The 11,726-nt window shown below is 44.3% G+C and overlaps 1 protein-coding gene across 1 annotated transcript; it reads right to left on the bottom strand.

Annotated features, from left to right (window-relative positions):
• Nucleotides 1–1,082: 1,082 nt before the first annotated feature.
• Nucleotides 1,083–11,513, bottom strand: tmem201 (transmembrane protein 201). The gene is made up of 11 exons (XM_047040001.1): nt 11,278–11,513; nt 10,738–10,858; nt 10,425–10,625; nt 10,028–10,207; nt 9,445–9,842; nt 8,978–9,181; nt 4,407–4,630; nt 4,171–4,233; nt 3,605–3,898; nt 2,987–3,118; nt 1,083–2,801 (listed from the first exon to the last, which is right to left on the bottom strand). The coding sequence occupies exons 1-11, from the start codon at nt 11,397–11,399 to the stop codon at nt 2,704–2,706; spliced, it is 2,037 nt and encodes a 678-aa protein (XP_046895957.1). The 5' UTR covers nt 11,400–11,513; the 3' UTR covers nt 1,083–2,703.
• Nucleotides 11,514–11,726: the final 213 nt, after the last annotated feature.

Below are 11,726 nucleotides of genomic sequence, written 5' to 3'. Positions count from 1 at the left end.
AACCCCTCATGGAACCCCATATTTGAAAATAGGTGTTCCACAGGGGGGACGGGTGTAGGTCAGTGGTGGAACGTTTCAACCTGCCGATCATAGGTTCATATCAGAATGAAAAAGCATCGAAATGAACACATCTTATATGTAATGGTAAACACATAACGGTTAGGAGTTTTTCCTACCAACAGGGTTTCTTTCCTGCTATAAATGGTTCGAAGTAATGCCTTGCTTCTTTCTAAAGAACTGCAGTGTCAAAACGGACACGTCAAAAAAGGAACTACTTCAGTGGCGCATAACATGTGCAACACCTCCCAACTGGTGAAACAGTGTGGTGTGGAGTCTTAGTAAACAGCAAAGTTGAGGTCATCATAAACGCCATTTTCCTGCCTTGGTGTTTGTTGACCTGGCACTCAGAAGGCCTAGCGTGTCATGATTTCATTTCAAGAAACACTTTCATCCATAGAGAAATACAGGGGGGATTTGAACCTGCAACTTCTTGATCTGCAGTCAAACTGCCTTCAATCTACATCGTCACCTACTGTGACGGTTAAGAAACAGATCTATGACTTGTGTGAAATGTAAAAAGTGTTGCAGAACAAGGTCTGTTACTTTTACAAGTGTAAATCAAATGTAACAATTTGTAAAGCCCTTTATCTTTACATCCCATCTCACAAACAGCTGTACATGAACACCTTAGACTCTGCATTCTTGTGTACGTGACCATATTCTGTGAATACTTCTGTGGTGTCAAAACTCTGGAAGGACTAACGACCACAGCTTCCCTTTTTGTACAGGCTTTACATCCTGTAGAATGTTCAGTTTATTCTATAGATTGTTCATTGCGTTCTAGACTTCCACTTGATGCCAGATGGGGGCGACATTTCCCTCAAAAGCCAATCAAGTCCATTTGGTAAACTTCCAGTAGATATCAATTGACTAAAAACTATGTGAAGCTTAACAACATACATGGCATGTATTCACATGTATATCCACGGTCCTTTTCCATATTCCAAGATTCATTTGTTAGGGTGAACAACTGTATTTCGATCACAAGACTCAGAAGCTGGCTTTGTAGAAAAATGATTTAGTGGAGTACAGAAATGTTATGCATTCATCAAAACTGTCATTGTTCGAACACTGTAGGTGATGAAGAGTCATGTAACTGGTGGATAATTAGTGTTTTTTTGATAGAATCTTCAATGAACAGAACATGTTAGTTACAGACCAAGATTCTAAATCGAAGATCATGCTTCTTTACAAACCAAGAGGACAACAACCAAAAATGTACAATGTTTGTCTGTCCGCCCATACTATACAAATAATAACATTTACCAATGAGCAAGAGGCTGATTGTTAGCATAATTACAAGGACTGACTCAATCCTGTTGCTGTAGCCAGGAGTGTGAAAAAGCATACTGATTGCACAATCTTTTAATAAATAACCCTAATTGTTTTCAGACAAAAAAATAAAAACAAAAAAGAATATATACAAGTCTTGTGGTTGATGAACACCTGTGTTTTCTGTTTCACGCCACAGATGAGACCTATTTGAGTCCAAAGTCCAGAACACAAACTCCTCGTTCTTCTGCGACAGTTTTTACACTCAGACATAAAATAAAATATAGGAAAGGTTGTTGAAATAACAGACCTGTACAATACCTTTACCTCCAAGACAAGGAGGGTTAGCAGAAACCCAGCACAAACACAGCCTACAGCGTTTACAGTCGTTCACACACAACGTCTTCAAATCATGTCTTCATGTTGACAAACCACCACCAATCCATTTAGAGTGGTTACTGGTTTAGAGGATCGATGGATGGATTTATGGTTGTGTGGATCAAGTCCATCCGAAACTGACTGGTAGTGCTAGAAGTTGAATAAACTGCAATATAGCCACTGTTAGAAATAAAAACAATTAGCTTTTCTTGAAACACAGCTACTGAATGGAAGGCTGGGACACAGATAACGTTTTTTTTTATAGATGGTAGTTCTAGAAGTCCAGTTAATCAGAGATTTTGATCTTAAAATGAATTAATGCAGTTTTAGTTGAACATGACTTGTCTGTGTAGTTTACAGCCTGACAACACAAAGACCAGAACACCCAAAGCAAACAATGTTTTGTTCTTTTTTACACTAACATTACACATGCTTATTTAGTTAAAGGAGTCAGGTATTTGAAATTATCAGCGAGAACTACCTTAAATATGGCATTACAAGGCCAGGTCACATTTGAGGGAAATGACACCAAAGGTATACATGATCAACAGTCCCGACTCTTCCAAAGAATCCTTCTTGAATTATTCTATACTTGTTACCCTCCAACAAGGCAAAAAGACTCCCTTTCCCATCTCTGCTTAATTATGAACAAACATAAATTATTAAAAATTCATGTCAGCCTCTCTCCTATGCCCTGACTGAGCAGCAAACTGGGAAACATTCACAACCCAGAGAGTTGACATGAGTTCTTACCCCCTCTCACACACGGAGATTTGAAGGACCCCTGTCTTGTTACAGGGATAGAGGCCCACGGGTGGCTAACTCAGTGCCCGTGTGAAAAAACAGTGGAAGCTGACTTAAAAAAACAGGAGCTTTGAAGGACCCCCTATCTTGCAGCGTCACAAGGGTTGAAGACCCACTGGTGGCTAACCCAGTTCCCCTTGTGAAAAGACAGCGGAAGTTGAGCAGGCAGCGATGGCAGTAGGTGAGGGTTCAGGTCCAGTTGCGGTACAAGTAGAGGGAAGAGAAGAACAGGTTCACACCCAGGCTTACCACCAGGACACCTGGCCACAGTACACGACTCAGCCAACCTGGGAGGAAGAACACAGACTTAATGACCGGGAAGATACGACGACACGTCACAAATCCTTTTTAAAAAAGCATGTTCTCATGAAGCCACACAGTTCACACTTCCATTTCAACATCTGTATTTCACAGTGCCATGACATGTCGCATCATAGAAAGAGGGACACTAACGTTAACCAAGCGGGCTTACCCTTGGAGGTGGTAGTGTCGTCGGGGTCGGTCCCGGTGGTGGTGTCCACCAGGCAGGCTGACGACCCGGAGGAGCTGCCCCTCTGGTGGGGCTCCTCCAGCACACTGGCCTCCCTCAGGAGACCACTCAGGTCTGGAACACACACACACACAAACGGTTAAGTCTTGTTCTTGGTTCTACTGCTCAGGTCTGGAACACACACACACACACACACACAAACGGTTAAGTCTTGTTCTTGGTTCTACTGCTCAGGTCTGGAACACACACACACACACACACACACAAACGGTTAAGTCTTGTTCTTGGTTCTACTGCTCAGGTCTGGAACACACACACACACACACAAACGGTTAAGTCTTGTTCTTGGTTCTACTGCTCAGGTCTGGAACACACACACACACACACACAAACGGTTAAGTCTTGTTTTTGGTTCTACTGCTCAGGTCTGGAACACACACACACACACAAACGGTTAAGTCTTGTTCTTGGTTCTACTGCTCAGGTCTGGAACACACACACACAAACGGTTAAGTCTTGTTCTTGGTTCTACTGCTCAGGTCTGGAACACACACACACAAGCCATTAAAGCCAGTTTAGAATAACTCCATCTGCGTTTACCGTTCTGACTGTGGAAAGGAGACACGTCCGGCGAGAAACCGCTGCTGTGGAAGAAAGTGGGCGGGGTGTGAAAGAGCGGCGGGGCCAGGGGCGGGGCCACGGGCTCCGGGTCGTGCGAGAAGAGGCGGAGCTTCTGGCCGCTGATGTTGAGACGGGCGGGGCTGATGAGGGGGCGGCGGCGCCAGGCGGAACTAGAGCTGGATGTGACGGAGCTGGCCACTGAGGGCGCGGGGGAGGGGCCGGGGGAGGGGCCGGGGGATGACGGGCGGCTGCCAGACTTCAGGGAGAAGTAGTCTGGAGGGACGAGGTCAGATGACAGGAGTTAGAATAACTCAGTAAAGGAGCACTTTGTCAGGGAAACCTGAAGCAGTAAGAGTCAGGTACAGCTTTGTTGATTGTCAAGGGGTGAGTGCACACTGGTGATTTACTTTAATACTTTGTATCGTTAAAAAAGTAGCTAAAAGTTAACTTATGTGAACTTAGCATGACTCCTGAAACTTGAGAGATCAATGCTGTTTAGGTCAAAAGGTCAGTGGTGAGTTGAAGAGAGAACTCAAGCTAGTTACCTGATGACGGAGAGTCTTTGCATTGTGACGGAGGCCTGCTGCCACTGAACAGGTATCCTGAGTCTGGAACAGGAGCCAACACACACACACACGCAGATAATAATAAAAGTTGAAGAAACTGGCAGGGGGAACAGACAAGACTGGGAGAGGAAGGGGGGAGGGGGGGAGCAGGCTGAGGGGGAGACAGACTGGAGGGGGGGGCTAAGGGAGTCATGCTGGGAGGGGCGGGGTCTCACCGGTCCTGGCGAGGGAGGGGATGGTCCCGAGGAACAGCGCCCGGTTGAGCCGTCCGGGGAGAGAGGAGGGAGAGGCCCTGCGCTCCCTGGAGCCCTGCTGTCGGCTGATCAGCCGGGAGAGGTTGGGGGGCGGCGTGGGGACGAAGAAGGCAGGGGAGACCGGGGAGACGAAGGGGGAAGGACCCAGGCCGTAGAGATGGCCTGGAGAACCTCCTGATAGGTACCTGGAACACAGGAACATGTCAGGCTTCCACTGGTGAACTCGTATGGCGCCGTAACATAACATGCATGGCTCTGTAATATAACATGTCTGACACAATCAATATAACATGTCTGGCTGTGTAATATATCCTGTTTGGCACACATCAATATAACATGTCTGGCTCTGTAATATATCCTGTCTGGCACCATCAATATAACATGTATGGCATAGGTATAGGGGATAATTGTGCATTTTAACCCAGCTCAAAAGGTCGCTGGTTCAAATCCCCTTGTATGCTAAATACATCACTCAATATAACACATATAGTCCTGTCAATTTATCATGTATGGCATAAGGGACAAGTACAGCTCAGTGGTTGAGCTGTACCTGTATGGCCAGGGATCAACGATCAAGGAGGTTAAAGGTTCGAATCCCTCTGGTAACATCGCTTTGGATAAAAGCTAAAGTAATACATTAAATAGTCAACACGTGTAGCACTGTCATTATAACACATACGGGCAGTATTGCATGTGAATGTAACACACTTCATGTGTAAACTAGGACACATTCTGCCTATAATTAAAACTTAATTACATCATATAACTAATCATATAATAAGATAAGACAGGGCATGGACATGCTTAAGGATGTTATTAAAACAGGAGAGAATTCTCCCCAGCATACCTATTCCTTGAATGCGACATTAAAACCGGTTTGTAGAAGAAGAAAAAAACGTCCAAGTGAAAATGGATTGATTCAAAGGAGGGTTTAGGTAAAGTGGTTAGAGAATTACACATCAAAAGGTCTCAGGTTCGAATCCCCCATACTGTATGTCGTTTTGGATCAAAGCGTCTGCTAAATGAAGAGAACCGTATGAACGGCTGCAACCGGAGTGGATTTAACACACAGGAACCACGGAGACTTCATGAGTGAAATGGAAAACTTGACAAATGAGAACACTGAGGCCATGCTTAACCAAACAATCCTGTCTTTAGGCTTCGGGTTCAATTGCTAACTTTTGAGAACATTGGAGTTCCCTCAGTCAGGTTCAACAACCCTAAGCCAACAGGTCATCTGGGGTTCAATGATTACAGTAATGATGACTGACTTCATGGATTCATCAGGAAAATCCTAATTACACCAGATTACTAGGCATGTGCTGTTCAAATCAAACATATATATATATATTTTTTTTTCTCCTTACAAGACATTTTACTGACGGCTTCACATAAACCCATTGAACTGCCCCTAAATGGAAAGGACCTTGTACTGCTCCCCATGGAAAGGACAAGGACAAACTCCCAGGAGACCCCAGAAAGAAATGTTAGAATCCCTGCGAGGTGCAGTTCAGTGAGAGCTCCCCTCCTCCAGAGACGGTGACAGAGAGTTGCAGACCAGAGGCTGAACACAGTCATGCATCAAGAGCAGACATGAAACACGTGCAACTGGATGTTGAAACACCGTTGTCGACCATTTGTCCATCAAGACAGGTGGAGACAGAAGGGAGGCCTTGATTCAGTAGAAGCCCATGAAGTCGTAGCAGCTGCTGAACGAACTGGGGTCATGGGACACAGCTGCTGAAACTGCAGCCCCTCCTTAACACAGCCTCTAACAGCCGGTCTTTTTATATTTGTGGTGTTTTGGGGTTTGTAGTCTTTCTAAAGACACGTTGTCAGTATTAACATGTTGGGGTTTTTCAGAGAATTTGTTCATTTCAAGATGGTAGGGTTTGGATTGGAGATTATAACTTCAGCATAAAAATACTAACCCCCAAAAAAATCATCTTTGAGAAAAGGGAGCCAAATCTCACTGATCATTGAAGATCACTGAAACAGACCCAATACCCAATTTAATTTGGGCATCATTCACTTACAGACCTAATTTACTACTATTGATTAAACTGGTTCATAAAGTGAACATGGTTAATGTTCGTTTTCTTCCCTTAACCAAACAATACACCAAACAAGGTCATAGGTAGAAAAGGCTTATCATTTCACAGCAGTTTATTACATTCGATATACAGCGATCAATCAGTGGTACAAGAGTGTTTACATACAAAGCCCGAAACAGTGTTGTGTTACTTCCAAGATGCAGTACCCAAAACAGAATGTGGTTGTTCATTTAGAATGCTGCCAAAATTCTAAGAATGGACGGAACACGTTAGGACAACCAAACGAACAGGAGATGATAGCTTATCTTGCATATTTTGAAGAAAATCTGAAATATTCACCCACCTCTGCTTCATATTCTAGTACCACTTTTTGTTTGGTGTGAGCTTCTAAAATGGGTTGACCCTCCCAAAGCTTTGAATATTCTTTCAGGGTACTGAATCTTTTAGTGTTTTCTAAATATAAAATGGAGTAAAATACATATTAAAATGTCAGACAATTAAATATAGCACTACAATTACAATCTCAGTAACAATTATAAGAAAGTTAAATCACACTTTTCTACCTACAACACCCATTATACAACAGCACAAAACCTATAACGATTAGGTAATTCCTTGCAAATATTCGGGATGGAAACCATAACATTAGTGCCTGATAAAATAATATAGATGCATTTGGTAAACGTATCATTTAATGATTTCAATTCATGATAATGCTGAAGGAAAACGTTTCTAGTTAACACAGTAATCATTTTATCAAACTGAAGACCCATAACCGGTGAAGACACGCAGTCAGGGCCCAGCTATATCTGAAGATTGAAAACAAATGACCAAGTCATTCTACTTAACCAAACAAAACCAGCAAAGCGTGTCGTAAATTTGGCTTTAGTGAAACAAAAAACTAATCTGGCACAGTGTATTCTCAACATATGCTAAATAAGGCCCACTCAAAGCAAAGATCTTGCAGACCTAAAACAGTCTTTGTCAAAGAGGTGTCGAAGACAGAACTTCATTACAATATCTAGATGTGTGTGTTGGTGCTGGAACCACGACGTGGCTAGTAAGAGTTAACATACAAGATCAGAGGCACAACATGCAAGTACTGACTTGGTGGTAGCAACTATAGTACCACTAAAACATACGCTTTTCCCTTCAACCAGTTAGAAACGAGAAACAATTGCAATAACGTCATGTGTCTGATCAGGGGGTTACTGTAAAACTACTGTTATTTTTCCGTCACTAACAACTATAGCTTAAAATGCAAAAGTATACAAATTAATCAGGACGATAAGCTGGCAAACATATTAGTGGATGCTCAGGGACGTAGGTAGGTATCGGCAGTCAGTTGGATAAGTGTGCTACGACCACGATGCTTTAGTCAGGAAGCTTGGTAGCGGACCTCTAAGCTATCACGGCTTTACTCTACAACTGTACTTCAGCAAGACAACTACAAAACAAACACTTCAACAACATTCAGAATCAGAGCCAAACATAAAAATAAAAAAAACATCTTAACGACTCGTCTCACCCCCAGTTTTAGGTTATGAATATCGCCACAAAATTACCTGTTACTGTTAATTAAGGTGAGAGTCTCTTTTGCAGACCTACTTTTGTTTGGAAAATGTAAAAGCTTGTCTGATGAAAACAATGGTACAGATTTTTTCAGAAGTAGATTTGGTTTTATTCGCTATATACTGTGGAGGTGTTATCGGTCTCTAACATTGGGGCAAAAACTGACCAAGACTTTTTAATTCCAGTTGTAAAGTTATAACTTCAGTCGACAGTAAGGCCTTTGATCTAAACAGCAGCTGAAGGACACAAAACAAGACGTGTATGAATATCAAACTATAAAGTTGCCTCAAGCTTTTAGTCATCAAAAGGTTATTCTAATAAAGCGATTTGATAAAATAAAATAGGAGTTAACATTTTTTTATATCCATTGGATGAAATGGAGACTAACTGAAAAATGCTTTCAATACATTTGGTCAATGTATTCAGTAAAACAAGCGCTGCAGAGAAACAGGCGTAGCACAGAGCAAGGGGCTGGAACAGGCCACTTAACTACATATGTAAAAGACCCCATATACTGAGAGAGGGGAAAATCCCATCTTGAGCTTAAGGTTTAGCGTTGTAACTATGTCAAACTAAAGTGTTGAACACCTGCTAAGTTGAACAACACTTCATTTATCCATGCCTTCTTTACAGTTTGTTTTTTTTCCCTGTAGTGTAACAACGGCTGCGAAAAACTGACATTGATACAACGCAAGCTTAACACCTTGACAGTGCTGCCATTAGTTGGTTAATGAAGTATCAGGAAGAAAGGAGGGGAAGGAGTGACGAATAGAGAAGTGGAAGGAGAGAGAGACAGACAGGCCATCTCGTTCAGAGACACACACCCAGTCCCATGGTGCACCTCCTTTACAGCGTACAGGACGCAGGTACTAAAGCACATTAAACCGTCACTGGTCAGATTCTAACCTTCGACCTCTGGCTCGTCTGGGGCCGGTGGACTTGCGGGTTGGCACGGCAGCAGCCAGGCCGACCAGGCAGCAGAGGGAGGCGGCGCCGAGGTGGGCCGCGTCCAGCCAACCAGAGCCATGGGCTCTCAGGTGCTGCTCTGCCAGGTACAGGCACCACACCAGGAACCACAGCACGGAGGACAGCGCGTCGATACGCCTCAGCCTGGGACGAGACCAGGGACAGGAGATGAGGGCAAACTTACACCAACACAGACACTTGCATTGTACTACGGGACTGGCTCAAGAGCATTACAGCCGGGCACTTTAATGATGCCTCTTCTTGAACTTGATCTCACTCACACTAATCTACCTCACATTCATTAAATCACTTAGCTTACAAGAAAGTGACTTCGATCGTTAAGTTAAGACCCCTACAACTTTAATCACGACCTTCACCTCCCCAGGCAGCAGGAGGTGGTGACTCACCTTACAGACCCTGCTAGGAAGACTCCACTGACGCACGCCAACAGACCCACGGAGGCCACGGCCATCTTGTGGCTCCTCCCGTAGAGCCAGACCCCCTCCGCCCGCTCCAGGGCCTCCGAGGGCAGGAGGTCCAGGAGGGCTCGCACCACCTGCCCCACCGCCTGCCCCACCGCCCGCCCCACCGCCTCCACGCTCCCGTTCTGCGGGGCGGAGGCGTTGGAGGGCAAGGGGGTCGGTTTCGGGGGGACCACCCCCCCGCTGAGGGTCTGAGGAGAGGAGGGCGGGGCGATGGTGTCTCCGGGTCCGTGGGCCGTCGCTACGACCAGGAAGGCACAGATCAGGAAGGCCAGTATGCGGAGGAGAGTCACGCCCGCGGGGGTGGAGAGGGAGTAGGAGCTCTGAGTAGGAAGAGGGGGGGGGATAGGAAGGGAGAGAGAATTTGGTTGATTTTAATCCCAGAATGCATCTTGGTGTAACCACCATGAAAATACTGTGTATTTCTTCTTGAGGAAGAGAGCGAGGGAAGGAAGATAGGGGGGAGGATGGGAGGAAGGTAGGAAGAAAGGATAATAAAAACACCAACCCTGACAAATGCTTTGTCTGAGTCTCTGCTGCGCTGTAGCTGGTGGTTGAAGACAACGCCCCTTAGCTGCCTGTTCTGGTGTTTGATGTAATACTCCACCGCCGTCTGGCATGGACGACACAGCTTATACGTCTGCTCAAGATGGTGCTTGTACACCTCAATCTCCTCATCATAGTTTTCCTATGAAGGGGAAAAAAATCTATAAATAAGTACATCCAAATAAGACATTTTATCTTTTTTTCATCTGCCAGTACTGAGCTAAAACACTCACTCTTAAATGAACCATAACAAATATGAAATTTCAGTAAAATATTTTACATTTCAAATGACCTCAACTACAACTACACAACTGAAATCAAAACATAAAAAAATTCAAGCAGTCACAGGTCCAACATACATCTTCCCGGGGGATGAAAGAGGCCAACTGCTTGATTTTAAGAGATTGGTTGTTGTTGCACTTCTTGCATAGCAGCATCTGACAGTTGACCCATTGTAAAGTCTTGGGCGCCTCGGGCAGTCCTGAGGGAAATCCAGCCGACACTCCGTGGTTTAAATGCTCCATGTACTGAGCCGGAATGGGCTTGTTGTAGTCTCCGTTCTGTAACAACACAAAATACCGAAAGGATGTTTTTTTAACCAAAATCGTTCTTCTGGCAGTCGTTACGCAATTGACCCGCCAAGAACACTAGCTTTGAAATTGATTGACGAACCTCCTGAAAGCCATTGTACTGGTCACAGGTTGGGCAATCCCAACAATTCCTGTTTCCATACGGCACAACCGTGTTCTGATCACAGAACCAGCAGTTGACATTGACATGGGTGGGCTTCTTCCTGCAATTGTCAACAGTAGCATAATTAGATGGGAGTTGTTCACTGTTCACTTGAGGTGGCAAATGTCCGTAGCGACTAAGTGTGATTTCCCAGAATATCCTAGATTTTTAAAATCCTTTTGTAGCTGACGTAAACGTGTTGGTCTAAATCGTTTCGAGGTACGTCAGTTCGTTAACTGTAGCGTTCCAAGTTCAGCAGTTTACACACATGCAAATGCAAGGAAATTCTATTGCACAGAGAATGGTTGACAGGCTATAACCCTGTTAGCAAGCAAATCAATAACAGCTGATCTGCAATGAATACTCCTACGAATACCACCATTCTGAAACACCTGCAAGCTAGATAACTAGTCGATGGCTAACACTGACAGGTTGAGTATGGAAACAAAACAGGCCACGCATGATATTTTAGCGCCATACCTGGTTGCGATTTTGTAAATCAGAGTTCCTCCAGCAACGAAAGCTGTTGCTCCTACTCCACCGTACATTAATTGGGGATACTCCAAAAGAAGTTGGTTAAAAGTATCCATTTCCCCCTGCATTAACTTACAAACTAGCTAAGAAACATGAGAGTATTGTAGTCTTATTTTTCCACCGCGCACACGCGGCAAACCCCCTTTCTTGGTAACCTGGAGCCTTAACGGGAAGCGGAAGTACGTAGAAAATGTGGAGACAACCGTTTTTTCTTCCAGGGTACTCTGGCCGGGCGGAGCTTTTCGTTATGCTTTGAAGCAAACACCAAAAAGTATTCGAGTTTCAATTGGGCTTCCCCGGTTTACCAGACGTGAAGATCTATGTGTATTGAAATTTGCATGTTCCATATGGAGCATGGCCTAAATTCTGAGCAATTTCTTGAAATCCTAGCGGAA

Source organism: Hypomesus transpacificus, chromosome 18 (assembly GCF_021917145.1).
Source record: "Hypomesus transpacificus isolate Combined female chromosome 18, fHypTra1, whole genome shotgun sequence".
Classification (NCBI taxonomy): domain Eukaryota; kingdom Metazoa; phylum Chordata; class Actinopteri; order Osmeriformes; family Osmeridae; genus Hypomesus; species Hypomesus transpacificus.
Note: the sequence above shows the minus strand (reverse complement) of the source record. Positions and strands in the feature narration are given on the sequence as shown.

What these genes read in the sequence shown, in the direction of transcription:
- tmem201 (XM_047040001.1), bottom strand. Translation starts at nt 11,399, where the DNA reads ATGCAGGGGGAAATGGATACTTTTAACCAACTTCTTTTGGAGTATCCC. An exon ending in AGACGAGCCAGAGGTCGAAG is followed by an intron (nt 4,631 to 8,977) that starts GTTAGAATCTGA and finishes CCTGTGTTCCAG; the next exon opens with GTACCTATCAGGAGGTTCTC. An exon ending in CCCCTCCCTCGCCAGGACCG is followed by an intron (nt 4,234 to 4,406) that starts GTGAGACCCCGC and finishes CTCCTGTTCCAG; the next exon opens with ACTCAGGATACCTGTTCAGT.